General features: G+C 40.9%; 1 protein-coding gene across 1 annotated transcript; it reads left to right on the plus strand.

The window, feature by feature from the left end:
* The first annotated feature begins 4,617 nt into the window (after positions 1-4,617).
* Positions 4,618-19,846, plus strand: CA4 (carbonic anhydrase 4). Its single transcript, XM_088536111.1, has 8 exons — positions 4,618-4,864; positions 13,529-13,576; positions 14,307-14,477; positions 16,570-16,727; positions 17,464-17,556; positions 17,814-17,877; positions 18,350-18,513; positions 19,638-19,846. The coding sequence occupies exons 1-8, from the start codon at positions 4,807-4,809 to the stop codon at positions 19,824-19,826; spliced, it is 945 nt and encodes a 314-aa protein (XP_088392237.1). The 5' UTR covers positions 4,618-4,806; the 3' UTR covers positions 19,827-19,846.
* The last annotated feature ends 2,368 nt before the right edge of the window (positions 19,847-22,214 follow it).

The raw sequence follows: 22,214 nt of genomic DNA on the forward strand, positions 1-22,214 counted from the left end.
TAACAAAAGATTTATTGTTTTCCAGTGATATTTTATTACAGGGATATTGCGACAGTAGCTCAGCTAGGTATATGAACTTGATGCTGTATTTGGTACATGCAGTGCTGATATCTCATGATTACTCATGATTACAGCAAGAATTCCAGCTCTGAAAAGCTGTAAATCTGTGAACTATATGATAGCACTGTCAGAATTTATATTATATGAAATTTGTGATAAAATGATAGAGTTAAAAGAAACTTTTTAGTTTTGTTCTTTTTTCCTTTTTTTTTTCTCTCCTCCCTCCTATTAAAATTAAGGTTTATGAAAGTACTAGTGGGTTGAAATGTGACCGGGAATATGCAACTGTTATGTGCTAGAAATAATTCATACAAGTAATAGATATTTCAAATGGCCACAAAAAAAGGAAGCGCACAAAGATATTTATATAGTGATAAGTACTAGCAACTTGATTGATTTATTCATATCCCATAAACTATTATTCTTGGAATTATGACCAATAAAATACTCTGTACTTCACACAGGCTCATCAGTCACAAGCTTGCTGGGAGGTTCCTGCTGAAAAAGGACTCTGCTATTTTTGTCACCTTCTTGCAGCACCACACCTCGTGTTAGGTACAGCGTTTCAGCAGGTAACACACAACACAAACATCATCTGCCAAGAGCAGCACAGGACTGAGCCACATGCTCCCCTCACCTCTTCCAAGTATGTTTTCTTTGGTTCTGTGAACCAAAGTGGAGGCTGAGGATGTGATGAGCAGTAGGTCATTCACTAAATGTAAGATTTCTAAGAGTGCTCTAGTTCCTTAGAAAATTCAATCGATGAACTTGGGCTTAAAAGTGCTCTAGATATTCCTCAAAAATGCTACTTGGAATTTTTCTATTTTGAAACTTTGATATTGAAGAATACACATGAGATCAGAACTTAATTAAAACAATATCAAGTAATAAAAAATAGTTCTTTATAAAAGCTTTGTAATCTTAATTCCCTAATTGCACAAATGTTAGCAAAGTGTCCCGAGGTTGATGAAGATGCTAATATAATTGTGGAACCTGCTTTCGTATGCCTCAGATTCATACTATCTAACTCTCTGAAAGAAAGTTTTGAGGTCTAAAAAATAGAGATGAAAAGTGGTTTGAAACCAAGTCAGCAATGTAGGAGATAGACAGCTGCTACTTCGCCACATCTTTTCATGTAGCAATCTTGACAAAAAGTAATTTCTTGTATCATTACATAAATCTGGGAACCTTTCTTATACTTATGCTCACAACATACCAATGAGGAAAGTGTGCGTTATCTACATGTTACAAATGGGAAAAGAGCAATCAAAAGATTTGCCTAAGATCCCTAAGAAGTCTGGTACAGAAGGGAACTGAATCTAATCTCTTGTATCTCAGGCTAACACTTTAAGCACTGGCTGTACTTTGCTGCTGGGAAGTCTTTGATTAATGTTTATCATGATTTCATCCTCTACCATCCTTTTTTATTGTTTTTATATTTCTTTATCTGACTGTTCTAATTGCTGTGGTTTGGTATTTGTCTTAAGTGAGAGACAGCAAACTGTGTAAACAATTTCTTAGCAATGAAGTATTTTTCTCATCTATACCTACTTCTATGATAGAATCTCGGAGTTTAGAATTAATACTCACTCCCCAAGTTACCCCTACAGAGAAGAAAATAGTCTGACTTTGTTGAGCGGTCCAAGAAATGGTACGAGAAGATTTCAGGCTGAATTTCTCATGACTGCCATTTAAAGTGGCTGTTCTTAAGAATTTAACTTCACACAATTCTGCTTGTGTTTTCAGAAATGCTGCATACCTGCAGCTCCCAGAATTCATCAAGAATCACAAGTGTTCAGCAGCTCTCACAATAACAAGCCCCAGCTCTGACACGCCAAGGTTGATTTCAAAACAGGAAATTAAGTGCAGGAGCTGAGGCTCTTCCTTCTGTGCAGTAACCCTTGGTCAGCATACACTTTTACCTGAGCATGATGCAATAGCAGTTCTTTATGCCCTCTTTGCTGAAAATACATCAAAAATATCAGCTTATTTCTGAAACAACAGGGGAAACGGGTGCGTCTGTATAGAGATGATGATAATTCTGTGCCACAACTGAGCCTTGAAGCTGTGTATGCTCTCTCTACATGCTGGAAAAAAAGAGTACTGGAAGAGTAACTGATTTTACTCTTCAAGCAGGATCCATCAGGAAAAAAAACAGGGATTTGCATCAGATTCCTGCTTCCATACTTGAAGCGCAAGACCTTGTTTACTGTGAAATGGAAGAGTTGGGCTTTTCTTCAGCTGTCCCTGCACTCTGTCTAAAAGTGCACCTTACCAAGCTGCAGACAACATATAATATGACTCAGAAAAAATGACAAGTGACACGCAGGTTTGCTAAGTATTGAGGAAGATTAATGTTTGCTTGCCATGACCTACAACATGGCCTTGAGACAAGGATATCTATTTGTCCAGTCTTTCGGCCAGTATCGTGAGGCCTGCAAACAGGAACATTCAGGAAAGGGAGTAATACAAATAAGGAGTCTATTTATCCAATTTATGTTTTAATTAATGTGGATTAAAGTCTTCCTCTTTGGAGAGGAAGACTGAAATGGGATGTATGATCTTCTTCCAAGAATTTTTCTAAGTTGTTTTCAAAACAGTAAGCTCTCTGCTCTTCCTCCCCCCACACTCTCTGAGGAATATTTGCACTACAGGTTTGTAGTTGTCTGATGTCCTCACCATGCTGTCATTGCTCTCACCAGCACCATAAAGGCAAGACAATCATCAGGCTATTGATATTCCCACCCATTCTTCACTGTCCTGCAGCTGTGGACACAACTGACATTATACCAGAAAAATAAAAAAAATAAATAAACTAACCCTGAGTTTAAGGATCTGCAGTAGACTCTCCACATAATGTTGTTATACAGCCTCTCCAACTCAGATCCTGAGATGTATTTGACTTCAAAACACAAAGGCCCTTCCAAAAGAATATCCCTAGATGTAAAGATGTCACTGAGAGTTGGTACCTAGGCACCTATCAGGTAACTTTATTTAGATAAAAAATGGCCATCGCATGTCTGTCTTACCTGTTTGGATTACAGGTGTCGTAGGCAAAAGAAACGTGTCTGGCATGCTGCACTAGGGCAAGCAGAGGCTATTAGCTTGTTCGCATGACTACAATGCAAATTACCATCATATTAATAATGACAGGCTGGGAGGCATACAAAAAGAACAAAAAGAAAAGAAAGAATAATGAATTTCAAGGCCAGAATCTCTAACCCTCAGGTATTTTAATTCTAAACAAAGAGTTTCTAGGAGGCTTTTAGCTTTCAGAGAACAAAATACAAGTAGACGGAGAAAATTTTGAAGAGCTTTGACTGACCTACGCTGAAGCCCATGCCCTGAAAAGGAGAAAAACTCCAAACCCAAGAACACATCTCACACCACCCTTGAAGCTGACACCACCTGACACCAACACGTGCACTCCACAAGTCTCCCTACGTGCTCAGCATACACCTTGTGGAGATAGCTCCACAGAGACTGCCAAACCAGGAAGTTCAAAAATGCAACAAAATCCCTTATTGTTTTTGTCCCTGCAGCAACTATTCAGCTTCACACCATGTGCTAGGTAAATTATTGTCTTTTCAAATTTTAAGCTACCTAATTCAGGATGGAAAATCACTAACCAACAAATCATCCTTGTGGGAATGTTATTTATAGCCATCCTTTTTATGAATAAAAGGCCTCGTCATAAGTCAGCTGTCAGATTTCCCATTGTTATTGCTAGTCCTGATCCCGCGTGTCCCTGCTCCAGGCAGCCAAGTGGCTCTGGAGTGGCAGAGCTTGCAGGATGCCTCAGTTTGCCTTGGCACCTAAGGGCATCCTGCAGTCCTCCTTGTGCCCAAACCATCATGAGGGCTGCAGCCTCGGCAGAGAGGCGCTGGACGGAGGAGAGCAAAGTGCACTCTCAGTTTTCTTCCTCAGATGGATCAAAATCCAGCACCAAATAAAAAAACAGAAAATGTATGCATAGCCAAGACCATAGCGCAAGATATAGCAATGCTGCATTGCTGCACACACCTTTGTTTGTGGAGCATAAAGCCTGATTGTCACCAAATCAGGCACAAGGAGTTAAAGTGCTCAGACAGGAAAGTGAAGGGAATGGAAAAAAAAAATCTCTATCTTATTCTACAGTATCAGAATCAGGGAAGGTAAAAAAGAGGATTATGAAAAAAAAAGTATACTCTCAGTTAATTCACTAAATGCAGAGTCATGTCTGAGTGCAGTGTCCGGAATGCCACTCAGACTTTTCCTGTCACTGCATATCGCAATTTTTGGTCTCACAAATGTTCTCCAAGTCTGAGTAGCAGTTTGGGGTGTATGTGTAGTGCGTATGTGTGTTTAAACAAAACACCAACCTTAATGCACACATTCACAATTAATCTGAAATCCATGTGGACTGTCCGAGAAAATGCTACCAGTAAATAAAAATGTAGCATTTTAGTAAAAGGTTAACATGTGCCCAGCTTGTAAAGTATCAGTTATTCACTGCAGACCTTGTTCAGTGCTAGAAAACCTTACTGCTTTTGGCATTTGTTTTTGGGAAATTAATAAATTCAGGCAAATCAGGAGTAGGGTACATCTGGAGAAATTACAAAGGGGAGGAGTTCACCTTCCTGGCTATGGCTTTCAGGTCTGGCCAGGGCTACTTACTCCAGTATAAAGCTCAGAGCAGAAATATGATCACATGCTAAGGAGCCTAATCAATTCGGGTTTCAACACTGAGCCTATTTAAAATAGATAATGGAATTGCTGTTCCTTGTCCTGCTCTCTCTGCACATTCCCAAGATTGAGGCACTAGGTAAGTTCTTGCCTGTTCTTCCTAACCGCATATAACAAGGTTGCTCTTATTTATGATTATTGAGTGCCAGTGCAAACCACTGCAATCTCTCAATTCTTTTATACAATAAATGGAGAATATGTTTTACTTTATCTTATGTCCTTTTTAGAAATTTATCAAATGTAGCCTTCTTTCATGAATGCATGAGAGTTGTTTTTGGTTTTCTCTACCTTTAGGGATTCTAGTTTCTATTCTCTTCCAGGAAAGATTACTGAGGTTTTCTTGATCTCTGTGATTATATATATATATAAATTCAAAAAGCATGCAAAACAATTCTTTGTCTATGAAGTTCTTATAACTTGAAATAGGTTTTATTTTTCTGCTTGTATTGCTTTGCCCTTCATGATATAGGATGAAATTCCTATGCTTGCCAGCTGAGAAAGAACAATGTGTCTTTTACTGCATTAGCTCAGCAGACCCATCTATTTTTGCATTCTATACATAAGTGCACTATGCACTTACGATGGCTAGGTTAAATGGCCATCTATAATTAGTATTGAAAAATGCAAAAGGTTTTTTTATGCTTCTATCAGATCAGAAATACTATAACATTGAATAAATACCTTTTTCTATGTAAATACCAGCAGGCAGTCTCAAAATTAAAAATAAACACTGCAGTCCTTAGGTAGTAATGAAGGGTCTATTGTTTGTACTAAAATAGAATAGACTGCATTAAGGGAAAAAAAGGAGATACAACATTATCTGATGTATCAGAGAGAAGCACTGCACCAAGAGCCTATTAAAGGGACAAGGTTTTAAAGCAGTTTCATTTGCCAAACCTAAAGTAAGAGAGGTCTAAGGTGCCCACAAAGTGCCTTAAGGAGCATGGGGAAAATGGAGGTGTTTCCCACGTCTTATTTCTCTGCTCTTAATTAGTTCTCCATATCCACGAGTCAGTAACTTGCCTTTTCCAGATCCCTACCTTACAGTTTAAATGCTTTTCGACCTTTTTGGTCTCTGTTTCACAGATATTCTGCCTCCTAAGGCTTCTGGGGGGTAGTATTGGAACACAGAAACACTTTTTATTTCTGCTTCTTCCCTGAGTGCAGGTGCAAAACAACTTTTGTTAAGTTAGAGCCTAGATGTTTCAAGAACCTTTTTTGTTTTATGTTTTGTCTGGGAGGTATTTACAGAAAGAAAAGGAAATTTTCCTTGCACTTCCCCTGTATCTTACGGCTTCTTAGAACTTGTTTGATATCTACTAATCAGCTTATTTAAGATAGCTGCACTAGGGCTGATTTTGTACTCAAGTCTATCAAGCTGCTTTCAACATTGACCTGCCTTAATATATCTCTTTAAAAAATAGCCCTTGCGGTACTTAATGAAGGAAACAAACTGTATTCCACAGATGGGGAAAGTGAGGCACACGGGTGCAACAACCCATTCATAGGCCAGCCAGCTTGATACAGCCACGAAGAGAAGCTGTTTGTCTTGAATCCTTGTCCACCATTTCATCCACTCCCCTTCAGGGTTTCCATGCAGCATATTCCAGTGGTAGCAGCAGGGGTGGGCCTGGCAAGGTGTGCTTGGCTCTTCTAGAGGTCCGCAGCCCTCAGGCACAGCTGCCGGACATGCTGAAGCAAGGCAAAATGTTCTGCAGTGGGGTTACAACAAGCACCAAGTATTTCTGAAAAATAATTATCTTTTAAGGGGAATGAAAGAAACCCTGCTATGTTTTACCCTTTTTCTTTGTCACAGACCAGAACTCAACCATTCCCCTGTAAGTCCATGCTCTGGTGCCCCAAAAGACTGATACATAAAATTCATGATTCCTTTTGCTTTCTGTATTTCTACCTATGTACTTTCAGCTTTCACAAGCAAAATTTACATAACCATGTTGGTACTGACATTGTCAGCATTAATTCTCGAGTCTCATGTTTCCTCAGGGTCATTAAAATACAGAGTATACGTGCTATCTTTATGAACAGGATAAAAAGGGATTCCAGAGGAAAAGGGGGTAGAAGCAGTAACTTCAACTTCTGTTTCCAGCTCTAGTTGCAAGGTGTGCGTACGTGCTTACAGTAGGTTTCCAACTCCATTTTAAAGTTGACGAAAACAGAATGATGTTACTAAGGTCCGCGTTGGGATGAAAAGTTGCATCGTTACGTGCTTGGAGAGCAAGAACTGCATGGTCACATCTAGAATCCGCAGTAAAGCAGTAACCCAGAGCTGCTTTAGGAGAGAGAAAGTTTGAACTATCCCCTCTCCACCCACCTAATCCAGCACATGATTTAATACAGCTGATAAGATATCGCTGGCATTATCTCAAGGTAGTTCACTGTCACAGTGCAGATAGACTTTTGATCTGAGATTGTGATACTTTGCTTAGGGCTTCTTCCCTCTCTTCCTGGTAATCATTCAGGCTGGCAAATAGTTTTAAAGACTTGAGCCAGCCTATGATCATCCATATATATCTGTTTGGCTTACACTGGAGGCTGCTCATGGATGAGAGAGAAGGATGGATGGACACAGAGTGCCTGACCAGGATGCCTGAGGCTGCAGTTTCTCTCACCACCGGCCACATTCACTCCTTTCATTATGTGTGTGATAATGCAATGAAGGCACAAACATGTAACGTTGTAAAAAATTCATTATCTCCTTTCTCCCAGAGCAAAGGGTATCCTAAGAGTTGGAATATCCCCTATGTGCTGCATAGGGACACAAGTTACGCACTGTGACACTTAAACCTGGACCCATAGCTAATCATAGCTCTTAGAAACGCGGAGGCAGAAAAACATTTTCAGAGAAAGGCGCTGCTGTGAAACACATTCATTTCGGATGTCCAAATACCCAGCACAAACTCTTGGGTGCCGAAGGCGCTGGGAGGACCAGCTCCTCAGGCAGCTGGCTGCGTGTGCCGGCTTTCCTCCCTGTGCAGGAGATGTTTGTTGGTCAGGGGCACAGCGTATCTAACACCCTGTTCCTAGGTTCTCCTTTACACTGCGTGAGATCAGACATAAAAGACGGGAAAGGGGAGGGTAAAGCATTTTTGGCCAATTTCATTCTAAAAGATACCCCCAAAAAAGGACTTCTTAGAGGGTTTTTTTTTTGTGTGTTTTGACGTTGCCTCAAACAAAGCAAAGCAAATTCCTGCACAGAACAAGTCACCTTTATCCTGGATGCCCATTTCTTGTTCAAAGCCGCTTCCTCCTTTGATACAGCAGATTTATCATGACAGTAATGACAGAGGTTACAACAGTATCACAGCTCACAGCTGAAAACATTCTCCTCACTGACACAAAGGAAGAGGTCTGCAAATGTTTATAGAGCAAATGCAGAACCCTCCCAGCCTCTTTCAATCTGGTTTTCCTTTAGCTCTTACTGCATTACAGGCTCTGAGCTCCCCATACACACAGCTGACGTACACATTTGCAAACTGCAAACGCGGTGCTTGGCTCAGATGTTCCTTGCAACATTTCACTATGGTAGCAAACTTTATCTTCAAGGACAGTTCTCGCTAATGGACTGCAACGCACATCCATGCAGATGCAATGCACTGTGAAAAAGAGGATTTCCCACTAAAAGACAATAGGAGACAATATGTGTGTTTTTCTGTGGTTAGGTACAACTAAACATTTGGAACATGGGATTTTAGCTAAAGAGCAACAGAGGATATTCTTACTGTCTCAATACTTTGGACTATTGGTGGTATTAAAATCACTCACACTTAAAGAGATGTAAACACATTTAATAAAACCAGCTCATACTCAACATATGAAATTCAGAGATTTCCAGACATGCAGAAGAACAAACACTGCTTTAGAGGTGGGCACATGCAAAGGCCAACTCTCAAACAGCCTGACCCTGCCTAGCTGCCCTAAGGGGCTTCCAAATTGCTGTTTGGGAGCCCCAAGTAGGGCAGTAAGTGAGGAACAAATAGGACAAAGCAGATTTCAGAGCTTCTGTGGAGTTCAGGCAATCTGAGCATGGTCCAAAGAGCTGAAGGGTCTTTTCCGAGATCACACAATAGCACATTGGCGACCTGCTAGGACGCTGGCTTCAAGCCAGAGCACTGTCCTCCGCCGAGCCCCGTCACTGGACAGAAGAGGGAGTTCTCAGCTGAAGGAATTTTTCCCTCAAGTTTCCAAGCTGGACTTGATAGCTAAAACAATTGAAAACATTTACAATAAAATGAAAACAATATGTAATTGTATTGTTTTGTTGCTATTCTGGTGCCAAGAAACAACTTTGGTCAGGAAACGAGTTGTAAGTTTGACAAGGAAGAAACAGAGATAAGTGGTAGGCCTGCTTACTTGCCAAAAGAGACTCCCTAAATTTAACTGTCCTGAACTTTGTGAAGGAAGAGGAGCCTTCGACTCAGTTCACACTAATCTAAATTAAAACACTGAAGTCAAAGAAGTGATACATTATCTTATGCATCGTGGCTTAAGTCAGGAATCCATGATACAATGCAAGAGTCAGATGTAGTTGATAAGATGGTAATTTTAAGTCCAGATGCCCTCGTATATATATACGCTGAGTTATATTACTTCCAAGGGTGACGATGATGGGAGTATCTTTATTTAATGCCAAAAAGGCAAGGAACTTCTTGCTGTGTATTACTAATACTGCCTGGAGCAAAGCGTGTGTGCTCATGGCTTAGCTCACATGTGCCAGCTAGCTAGTAAAAACCTTGGGAATGGGCTATGAAACCCTCCAGGACACTCATATTGCAACAATAGCTTGAGCGCTTCAACTGTGGAAGAAAGAACAACAAAACTGCTGCATTTTTCTGGGCAGAAACAGTGGAGAACGCAACAGCCTGGAAAAGCAAGCGCTGGATAGAAATTGCAGGTGGGCCTTTGCAATCCATGAGAGCTATGCTCTGTCACAGGGTGGCTTTTCCATCTTCATATAATTTATATAGAGAGCTATAGCCTTCCCTCTCACCTCCAAAAGGGCAGCAACAGCAGTTAGAAAATTATTTAGGCTAAAGTAAGGCAATACATAAAGTAAGCAGAGTTGAGCAGAAGTCAAGGCAGCAACTCTGAGAGCAGAGAGGAGAGCACCAGAGCCCCACTGGAAGAGCGGGAGTACAGACCCCTCCACCTCCTCACCCACACGTTGCCTGCACAAGGAAGCAGGGCGGCATTGGGAATGTGTCGTGCTGGAGGAGATGATCCAGAGTCTGTTCTTGAGCAACCATTGTACCCTAAACAACGAGAAAGAGGCAGAGCTGAGGCTGGAGCAAAGAGGAGCAGGGTCTCAGGGACAGCAGAGAGGATCTGGTAGTGCCATGAAGGGAGCTTGCATGGAAACAGTGGAAAAGTAAAGGGCAGAGTGTCACGAGATGGGACAAAGTAAGGATGGAAGAAGCAAGGACAGGAATTACAGATTATGGAGGAACCATTTGAATGCCGTAAACACCAGGGAGGGAAAGGGATTGTTTAGGGTGGTTCAGTGGTATTTCTAGGAGTGATGGGACGCAGATAAGCAAGTGGAAAATGTAAGCTATCAAACAGGAAACATTTCCTGACAGTGAAGTCTAATAGACTGTGTAAAAAAGTCTCCTAAGGGAAGTGGCAGGAGCCACTGAGACAATTAAAACAAGACTAGACAACATACCCCAGAGTATAATCATGCCTCAGAACACGGACAACCAACTGGATAAGACAAGTATCAGTTGTGTCTTTGTGACTTGGTTCAGGAGTTAAGGCTGGCTGGGGGAAGGGAAGGGACCATTTCAAGTGAAATGTCTGTATACGCAGGGAGGAATCACACTGAAGTCTAATATTATTCTTGTGCATATTCTGCTGGCAAGTGACGCAGGGTTTGGTTTTCTTGAGCAGTACCTACATAAAACATCCTGTTCTCTAAAATTACATTATCAAGAAAAAAAAAAAAAGTTATTCACAGTAATCACTAATTCATTGTTTGCTCAACCATTCTGCAATGTTTAATTAGCTCATTGTTCAAGGTTTAGCAGCTTTAAGGACATTTCTTCAGAACTGCGCTGAGTTTATATCCTGTCCTGCACTGACACTATCCAACTTCCTAAACCACAAGTGTGAAAACTGCTTGATAGAAAGCCACTGGTTCCTTATTGGTTTGTAAACATAAGACGTTTTGCAAAAAGCCTGCAGTGATTAGATGCTGATCACTGGGCTTAAGTTGCATTCAACAAGAGCAGAGCAGAATTCTTATAAGTCCTGGATATAAAGCAACAGCACCCAGTAAAGGGCTGGATTTTTTTTTCCCTTTTCTCTCCAGCATTTGGATGCATAGGCTGAAAGTTTTTACTGTTCTCATTCATTCACCTGCTAAGATGGACAAATTGGTGTGAAACCCACAAGCTGATTTGCTGGAGCCTAGCAGGCATCTGTGAACTGGTGATGAGATGTGGTCACTTGGTTTGAAAGGGGTTGGTCCAGGACTCGGCCGTGAGAGGCTCCATAACCTGCTTCCCCCTTCCCGCGCTGCTCCGCACGCCGGCACGGGCTGCGGCGAGAGGGCAGGTCGGTGCTGTTTGTCTTCCCGCAGCACTGCCCGTGCGCTGCGTCCATTGCCTTGGTGCTTTGCTCACGGACTAAAAGCCTGGTGAGCAAATACACCTGCTGCACTTACCCTTAATTATGACTCACATGGACTGTGAAATTCGATTTGCACTTTAGGAACACATCGATGCTGAGCCACGATCACACCCCCGCTGTCCAAGGCAGTGCACAAACCCGGAGCAGCAGAGCTTGTTCAAGGATGTCTCTATAGGCAGAACAGCCTTCCTCTGTGCCCATCTCGCACCCGGCAGCTCGAGTCCAACCATCGCAGGCAACAGCCTCCTCCACGCGAGCCGTGTCCAACAAGCAGCTGTGCCTGCAGAGCAGCAGCTCTTCTCCAGGAGGTTCACGCCACTATCGCTTGCAAAGGAAGCTCCCTCCAGCTCACAGCAAGTTTTAAGGCATATGCTGACAACTAAACTACAACAGATGCCAAAAATACTTCTTTACAAATTCACTCATGCAAGCACCGACACATTTTAAAGCTAATCAAACACTGTGGAGATCAACTTACTGAGTATTTGCTAAGCATTTATTGATTAACGTGCTGATAAGGGCACTCGGTGCCATGCTGCACTCGGTGCTGCTGTTGGGTTGCTGCAGAGCAGAGAGGACAAACCACTCATCACTGCGAGAGGTCCAGCACCACTGAGTGCGTGCGGTCCCGAACGAAACACAACCACCACTTCTGGCAAAAGCAGGTTCTAAAACCAAGTTTTGTATAAGTTTAGCAGGGCGTCAAAATTCTTTTTCTCAAGCCAATTTTTGAGTGACTTAATGCAAAATATTAATGAAGCAACAATGTAGAAATCACTTCAGTTTTTACAAGCATGTACAATATGCTCTTGATTCACTTTTCTTCAAAATATAACAAGCTTTGGTGAAATAGAGAGTGGGTTAACTTTATTTATAGTCTCCAGCATAAATTAAAATTTGTTGAGGGACTGAGATGAACTAAAACACACTTTTGCAGAAATATTCATTACCCCAAGTTGACCCCTCCCCACTGTTACTTTAGTAAGCCCCCCTATACATCAAGGTTCTACTCAGGAATTTTTGTAAATGCTTCATAGAGGGTATTGCGGTGATATCGAGATGAAGATTAGGTGTTAAAAACAGTTATGAACCTCTCAACAGAAGTGTTACAAAAGATCACAAATTACAGTAATAAGTAATCTAATGACATGTCTCTAAAAATTGATTAACCATTTATTAAAATGCCTAAACATAGACAAACAAAATTATAATATTGATCATGATCATATTTTCAATGTTACTATGACCAGAGGCTTTGTATTCTTATTGATTGCTAGTTAAATAAGCAAAAGGGGCTATTCCTTGTTAAACTCCATTTAAATATTATCACTGTCATAAAACTATCCTTGAAATATGCTGCTGTAAGCAAAATAGTCCTTGTTTTCCATCATGGATAAACACCTCATTAAATGGAGCAAGCTCGCTTCCTCTGAATTTCACCCTTCCTCTGACACTGAAAAAGCAGGATTAAGACATCGTAATGAAAAACTCTCCACCTCTCTGTGGAGTCTCACCTGAATTAGAATGCGAATTACTCATGTCTTACAGAAAACAAAAATTTATCATTTCTTAAAACTCCTTATTGCACCATATAATCTGTAATGGTTCCTGAAACCAGATGAGATAAGGCTTTTTGCATAAGTGAATTTCTAAATAAATTAAATCATGGCAAGTGCAAAACTCATATAAGGAAATAACCTTTAACATATTCAGAGTGTAGAACTCTTACCTCAAGAAGTTATTGAGACCAAAGGTTCAAAAATAAATTATTTAGAATTGCAACACATCCCTTCCCCAAATTGTAATATATCATGCTACCACGGTTTTGGGCAGCAATATTAACAGGTATAAACCATTTCATTAAGAACTAGGGGGAGCTCTAAAGAGAAGGCAGAGTTGCCTACTACAGGGAAAAAACGATAGGAATGTTGCATGCTCTGCACTGCTAGAAAAATCTTCAGTGACAAGCTCTTTTTACAGCTGAAGAACTCACTCCTTATCAGCCACCGTCGCTTACATATTAATTTGTGCATTTTCTTTCATCTAATTTCATATGTCTGATCTGTTACGTTTCTTTCTTTCTTTGCATGTGGAGGCCACTGGTGCTATCAGTCACAGAAGTACGAACTGCCAAACTGTGAAGGTACTGTTGAACAATTTATCTCTTTGATTGCTTCAGTGTTCGGAATCTCCTGTTTTCCAGAGGGTTTTGTAAAAATAATGCAACAAATTCACACATCTTAGTTTTCAACGCTGCATGACCATGATATATATAAACACAACTGAGAAATATGACGCCTGAAGAAGCTATTCATTTAATTTCAATCAAGACTGATAGTACAAATGTAAAAATATTTTAGAATATGCTCTGAATGTAATTACCTCAGCCATCTCTTTAAATTCTAATCAACAGAGTTATGAAAAATGCTTATATTTTACCTACAACTGCATCTGTGTTTTACTTCCCCAGAAGCAGCAGCTTGGCCCATTGCCTTGCTCCTCCCGATGTCCAGCCTTGCCAGCTTTGAAACCCACTTGGGTTTGCTGGATTCGAGCTTTTCTCTGCCAGCACCACCTTTCTTTTTTTGCTGCAGTTGATGATCAGTCAGTCTTGGCACCAGTTCACTTTCTATTTTACAGCTATTTCCGTGTGCATCTTTTCCTACTAAACTAGAAGGTTCTCGCAACACTATTTTTAAAACAAAACAAAAACATGACATGCCAAGAAATTTCCTTTACTTAATTCCACCATACGAAGACCTTTCTTTCAAAGATGTCTCCAATTTCTAGAGCAAGAACATATTGACAAAGTGCTTAGGCTTTATAAAGGATTCGTAGGCTACAGTAAAAACATATTTTTCTCCTCTGAATAGAACCTCGAAGATGGTATTTAATAAACGCCACCTGCAAAGAAAGCAAACAGTCACCTATCAATATTGTCACCAAATATGTCATTTATGATGACAGCCTGAAGCCTCTGAATTTTGAAGGATACGATGTCAAGGGGTCTTCCAAATGGACCATAGAAAATAATGGACATACAGGTAGGTCCAGTCAAAAGTGTCACTATATGTGGAAAGCAGCGAGTTTCTTGTATCCCAGCCCCATTCCTTGAGCTTGGCAGCAGGAATCGCAGCGAGCTCTGATGAACAGGAGAGCTCTGTGCCCCACAGCAGCCATGGGCTGGTGTGACCGCAAGTGTGGGGCTCGGGGTGGTACCTGGGCCCAGCGTGTCCGGCCTGCCGGGCGCTCCCATGCCCTTCCTCACTGAGCTTGCACTCCCTTCCCAAGGCCCAGAAAGGAGCAGTAACGATGCCTCAGTGATGCTATGCTAAATTACTTTAAAAGCTTAGCTGTATTTTTTCTTAATAACTATTTTTAAAAAATTAACTATTGGTATTGTAAAAATATTACTGGTTGCTGTGACTGCCAGATCCGTAAAACTGGCAGTTGTAAGCATCAAATATTTTCCTAAATTAAAATGGAAAGATAACTAGGTAGACAAGTAGATAGATTTTTACAGCTGGAAAGACTATGACAATTCTAGTTTAAAACTTCTATGTTATGTACATATTTTGATTTTTCACTAATATACAGGTTAATGACTTTCTAATTATGGAAAGATACTCTAGAAGCTCCATTTTACAGTTTCTGCTCAAAGAAATAACTTTTTCTATGAAAATTAATATTTATGAAGATTGGTCGGATCTCTCATCTTCCCCAGACATATGAAAGGATTAGCTTTTTTGTCTGCACTTTTTAAAATGTCTTTCTTCTGAAGACAACCAATTCCTGTGGTACAACGAGAACAACGTTGGAACAGTTACAGTTATATTACAGCAGCAATTAGAAGCTTTCTGGAGATCAGAATATCATTGTATTAGGTGATGTGCAGACAGTAAAGGTCAATGTCCCAAAGGTCTTACAATCTAAAGGCATAAAGCCAACAAATATATACTACTAATCCATTTTTCAGATTAAAAAAAAAGCATAAAGAAGTAATTAAATGCCTCACACAAGCTCCACATTCATCTGGAATTTGGAACTAAAAATGAAACCTCTAGGGCTTCAATCCAGGGTTAAAAGAAATCTTTTGTTGGAAAAAAAAAAAAGTGCGCTTAATGTAGAGAACTTAATTATTCTTTTTTAAAAATATATCCAAAATCCCTCAAACACAGGAAATGAATAAAAGTTATAACTAGAAAAAAAAATCTTCTTTAGGAATGTTCTGTTTTGCTATTAACAATTGATCAAGCATCACATTATATAGATATAATAACTTAATCCTTTAGTCTTAAGTAGCAGCACTACTCTAAATTAAAACAATCAGATTCACAGTTTGAACTAAATAATAGTGCCTTTAAAACCTGTGCAAAATAAATAACTATTACAGTACACTCAGTAGGAGATAAAAATGATGCTTGAAACCAAATAACCTGTGATCAAGTTTACTTTCAAGACGGTATTCATGTGCTTTAGTAGTGTGTGGTCCCCCAGAGGAAAGATTTGGGAATACTGGCTCTTCCTCCTGGTGCAGCAGCCCTGGCTGCAGAGGTTGTAAAGGCAATAAATGCTCCTGCCACTCTCAGCAGTCAAGGAAAGACTGCCTATCAACCTGTTCTTTTTCAGACTGCCTATCAACTTGTTCTTTTTTTTTTTCAAAATGTAGCTGAGGAAGCTAGGAAAGATAAATGAAGGGGTATCATAAAAGCCTATTTAAAACTCTTCCGCACACAGAACAAGTCATACAATACTCTGCCCTTTTCCACCATTTTACAGAAGGAAATAAATACTCTCAAATGCACTTTAGCACTCCAGCCTAGGTCAAGCCAGCAAGACCGTGAGTCACTCGAGCTCCCCGAGTATATTGAGGGTGCAAACAGGAACTGCTGGACACTCCCAGCACCCTGCCCTAGGCAAAGAGTGGACATTGCTGCAAAGTGGGCCAGCAGATTTCTCATCTCAAATTAATCTCAACCAGCATTTTGGGAGAGTTCAGCTTCTGCAGTGCTGGAACACTTGGCATGGAAAAATGAGCCACAACTTTGGAATAAATTTGATCATGCATCTCTCTAACCCCCAGTATTATTAATATGCAATTTATGCATATTTATTTACCTATTTGTTTTTTTCCAGTTAAACTAGCATTTAGCACAACCCCCACAATTGGAGGTGGAGGTCTGAAAGGAAAATACAAGGCCGTGGAACTTCATTTTCACTGGGGAGTAAAAGACATCAACTACTACCTGCCTGGGTCAGAACACAGCATAGATGGGGAAAAAACAGCTATGGAGGTAGGTGGATGTGAGGAACAGGCAGCAGCTAGTGACTCTGGCTTTTTGTGATGCTACTGCATGAAACTGCAGGCGTGGAAACAAGGAACTGGATGCACTGATTACTGATTAGATCACATGGAAAAAAAAATGAGTTTTGCACAACAAAGGTACAGGAGATGCAACAAATCTGGATTTGTTTAGGCTTTTGGGTGGAGAAATATTTCAAAGTCTACACGCTCTGATTACCCTCTCACGTACTGCTAATTCAAACACATCTGGGACTGCAACCATAAAGTGAGGATACAACTGGGGAAAAAAAAAAGAACAATCTCTTTGAGGCGAGGCGAGGCAAGGCAAGTCACCAGTGCTGGGGCACATGGGTTGGTGACCTTGGTGACCATCCTTCTTTCCAAACCATGAAGTAAAAAGCTGCCACATTGCAGAGGCCAAACAGTGAGAATAGCAGCAATACAGAGAGCACTTCAGTTTTACTCACATGGTGGGCAGATGCACAGAATGAGGCTGCTCGTGATGAACGTTCAAATTATAGCCCATTTCTTGGACACAGTTCTTGTCTCAGATCATGCTCAGTGCTTTTTTCCCTGAACTGAGAGGAAAAAAAACAACAACAAAAAAAACACCAAACAGCCCTGGTTCCACCCCAGCATAGACACAGAGCAGCAGTCAGACTGTATTTATACCAACTAACTACAGAAAAGGAACAAATAATTGACCTTGAACTGTTGTATTACAGATTCATATTGTCCACATAAAAGAAGAGCTTTCAGATATAACAGAAGCAAAGAAAAATGAGAATGGTATAGCTGTGTTGGCCTTCTTTGTAGAGGTAGGTAGCCACATTTTTATTTGCTCTCTCAAACCTACATCTTCTAGCAATATGGCTCAGGATTAGACTGTGTCTGTGTTAAAATGGTCCAAGAGTTAAATATCCCTGATTTCTACAGCTGTGCAGTCCCAGCAGATAGTTACTTAATACTTTTCTGTAGTCTCCTTTCTGTTTTCTATTATCTTTGTTTTATTCACTATTAAAGTAACCAGCTTTTGGGAAATGCATGTTTTGGAATCAAAATATTTCCATTTCAGGTTGGAGATGAAAATAAAAATTATGCAACTCTAATAAATGAATTAGACAATGTTAAATACAAAGGTAAGACATCTGGATTGCTCAAAGAGGTACATATATTTATTTTGAGCACATATGCTGCAAGATAGTTGAATTTTAGTTAAGATTACTTGAGACTCAGGGCCCAAGGATAGAGATTAGTTCAAATACTCAGAACATCGCAGGCAGGAGAAAACCTATTTTTCCAAATTTGCCAGTAAAGAAAGTCCTAAGCATCAAAATGAGAATTTCTGCTTCTGCAAGAGGAAACAAAGTGAGAATTAAAAAAAAAGGCAGATTTTTAATAAAAGATATGTGCGTAATTTGTGCTCTTTGGGCTCCTCAAACTGGCAGTCAGTGATTTCTCAGGCGATGCACCAAGGCTGCCGCAGCCAGGGAAGCCAGCCTGGGGCTGAGCCTTTGGGAAGCCTGTAGCAGCAGCTGCATGTGAAGACAAGAATGAACAATCCTGCTCACTGCGCCTCTTAGAAACTGTATTTCTGCACTGTTTGCCCAGGGAACGTAGGACAGATGGATCCTTTGCCACTGTTCTCTCTTCTCCCAAACGAAGAAGACCTGGCAAAATACTACCGGTACACAGGGTCCCTCACCACCCCAGACTGCCACGAGGGTGTCATCTGGACAGTGTTTGAGAAGCCGGTGGCGCTCAGCCTTGCACAGGTACCTTGCGGAGGGGTGTCCTGAAAGGCCAACTTAGGCTCTTTTTGCTCCTCTTTTTGCCTCTTCACTCCCATGATTTAATACAGAGTCCTTTGCTTCCCCACTGCTCTGTTGCTTTCAGCCTAGTCACAAGAACCTTCAAACTGACACTGCTCAGACAAACTTACACTTTCCAGCGTGCCCCTGACTCCAGTCTAAGCCTTTATCTAGTCACAAGGGCCAGTTTTGACAACAGCGCTTTATGGTCTTATTATATCTTCTCTCAAAATACAGCAGGAACAGAAAGGTGAAAAGAAAGCCAAACCAAATCACAGGTCAATGCATAGTTCAGTGTTTCATCCATCCACAGCACTTTTGCTACAGCCATCTGCTCAATCCCAAATACCACTGCTTTTCTACTTAAAAAAAGAACACTTAAGAACACTTAAAATCCTAGTAGAACAAAATACTTAAAAATTGAAAGTTGGGTCTGTCAGCTTTAGGCAACTCATTTTGGTCCTGCAAAGGTGACCACGGTGCTGAGTCATGACCACCTATAAAATACAGAGGGTTCCACAGAGAGAACAAGGAATGAAGAATTGAGATGTCCTGGAGTGAGGTCTTGGTAATATCACCCTCTAGCACAGTCTGGGCGAGATCCAGCATCTGTGCTTTTGTTCCTTATTTGCAGCATACTTCCACAGAGCAGTGCTCAGCTATGTACCATTGATCATGACAGAGTGCACAAGGCAGTGAACTGCTGCCTGCTAGGGCCAGCTTCTTGCTGCAAGAAGTCAGAAATCTGGAGCTGGGAAAGAGAAGAGGCAACATAATCCTAAACCCCTGGCTTTGTGTCACTGCGATGTGACACGCACGGTGAGGATTCACTGCATTACGACTGCTGGGCTAGCCAGGTCTGTAAGCAGGACAAAGACCCGTGACTCACACAGAAAGGAAGTCTAAACGACTTCTGAGGCTAAAGGAAGGCATCTGTCGTCGACCTTGGGCAGTATCTCCATCACAAAGTTTCCTGCAACGTTTAACACACAACAATGCCACAGAGCAAGGCCTGGCAGATTAAAAATATCACAATTCCTAATGTTTCACGGAAAAAGAATGTAACACTGTTTTTTAAATGTCTGCAGGTTTCTCAGTTCTCAGTGCTTCACTTTGGTGGCAATAACTCAACATACATGGTTGAAAATTTCCGGCCTGCTCAGCCTCTGAATGACCGAAGCATTTACTGGTCTGGTGCCAGCCTCCCGCAGCCTTCTGCTCAGGTTTTAGTGTTGCTCTCAGTCCTGACATATATCCTGAGCTCTCTCCTGCGATGAAGACTTCTCACCTCATCCAAGGTTCTGTGGGTTTTGGGTTTTTTTTGTTGTTGTTGTTGTTGTTGTTTATTTTTTAAGCAGTTTTTGTTTATTTTGGTTGTTTTTGTATCAACTATTGTCTGTAACTGCCAATTCATGAATTACATCTGATTGCAGAATTTAACCTTTTTCTCCTCCAGACACTAACCATTTTTTAAAAGACTTCTGCTGTTGCTATTTATGTAAAATAAAAGCCACTGCACTAAATTAATAGAATTATAAGAAACTATAAGATAAATGTATGAAAATTTTAATTAAAATAAAGAAAAACATTAAGATGGATTATCTGAAATCCCGTAGTTTTAACACAACCTTGAAAGAATGCGTAAGCAGCTAAGTGGAGGACCTTTAAGAGGAATTTGTTTGTTGCAAGTTTACACTCAGCGCTGCAGATCAGGAACACCGACTGTCTGGAATAATTCACATTGCTCCCACATTCCCCTGCATGAAGGTACAACACAGAGCACACAAATGCTCACCCAGAAACCAGCAACGCTGGGTCTGTCTGTCTAGTGAAGGATACCTGACAAATTTCATCTGTACTCATGCAGCTTTCTCCCTTCTTCCTTCAATACAAGTCAATTTGTAGATAAGGTATTGGATCCCTTAGGCAATCTATTAATTCTGAATTTCAGGTCAGTAGGTTTCACTACTGAGACTATTTATTCAGCCTCGTAGTAGGGCTTTCTTCTCCAGGATGCCCACAGCTGATAAGATGTGCTAGGGAGAAAAAGGGAAGCTCAACTCCGTGAACTAATTGCACATCTGTGAAAATTCCCTCTCTTTGGAGGATTGTCTTTGAAGCCTGAGGCTTTGATGATCCTATATAATTTTAATTTGCATAATAAAATGGGAGAGCTCAAGAAACGGCTCTTACCAGTATTGTGTCTTGGAAGCTTTTTCAGTTTAGAAATATGTGAACGTTTCCATCTGTTCTCTTTTTCTAAATACTATCATGCCTGTAAAACATTAAGATCTGTATTTTTCCAAGAAGATTGCAATTTGAACTGATATCTTCACACCTTATCCAATTACTTTCAGGAAAGCTCAATATAGTGAGAAAAAATGGGATTTCCATGTAGTGTTCCAGTTCTCCCTCTGAAGACAACCATAGCTGGCTGTTTCCTTCGGCTAATGCCACATAACTTGCTGCTGCTTCACAAAGTATTTTAGATTTTGGCCGTGGCAAAAAAATAGAATTTTTTCCCAACAAAATTATACTTTTTTTGTATATAACATTTGCAGAGATCTGCAGAGATTGCAGAGTTTTGCCCTACATGACAACTACAAGGGCATTTTCAGGAGAATGAAACAAGCATTACTAAACACAGCTCACTAAAGGAGAAAAAGCAGGATGAAAATTTGTGTTCATATATAACAATCAATAATATAAGCTTAAAAACGTGGGAAAGCAAATTCACCATTTACATTTAGAGGAATAGTTAAAATTTTAACTGTACTTTTGGATAGTAAAAAAAACTTTTGAAAAGCAGGCATAAATTAAAGCTGAACAAGACCTATTATATTTTCATTGCCTTGAGTTTTCATTTCTCTCATCTTCCTGAAGATGATCCTCACAACAAGCATTAAGAAAACTGCCGTTTTTCCCCCACTTTCTTCGCGGAGTCTCCCATGGGGTTTGCTTTTCCTCAGGGCAGAGGGAGGCCCTGTGGAGCTGCGCTGCGTTCAGACACGACCGATACCAACAGGCCTCAGGATCTCCTGCTTCGTGTGGGTCTCCGCAGTGTGATCTGTGCACAGAACTGCTCCAAACGCAGCGCTCGTTCTTACTGGGGAGCTTTATCTCCTGCTGTTCAGCTGGCCAGGACAGTTCCCTCCTCAGCCCTCCCTGTGCACCCCTACACCATCGATTTCCATTACCTGGTTTCATACTTCCCGCACCTCTCTTAATATCCCATGGGCAGAGGAAATACTGAGAAATTAAGGAGACTTTGCTTTCGGGTTTTTTTTACAAGACGTTATAAGCGGATGTATTCCAACAGGCCCCCATTTTACTGCCCTTCCAAGATTTATGAGCAACACCATAAAGGGCACAGCCGCATGCAGGAGTCCCACAAAACCGGGAGCTCCCGCTGCCGAGCGCCTGCGGATGCTGCTGCCGGGACGGCCCCGGAGCCAGGGCCCGACGTCGGGGAGCGCCAGCACCAGAGCCAGCCTCGGCACCTGCCTCTCCTTCCAGAAATTAGTTACTATTATTTCCTTGAAAAATTGAAAAATACCACTAAGAGAGGAGGAAAAAAAGAGAGACAAAAATGCTTAAAATAGGGTCAGTATAGTTCTCTCCAAGCACTCTGAATATATCTCTGCAAGAATAAGCTCTAAATAGAC

This window comes from Tinamus guttatus, unplaced genomic scaffold (genome assembly GCF_059628265.1).
Source record: "Tinamus guttatus ecotype Peru unplaced genomic scaffold, ASM5962826v1 Tinamus_guttatus_pri_ptg000043l, whole genome shotgun sequence".
Taxonomy (NCBI): Eukaryota; Metazoa; Chordata; class Aves; order Tinamiformes; family Tinamidae; genus Tinamus; species Tinamus guttatus.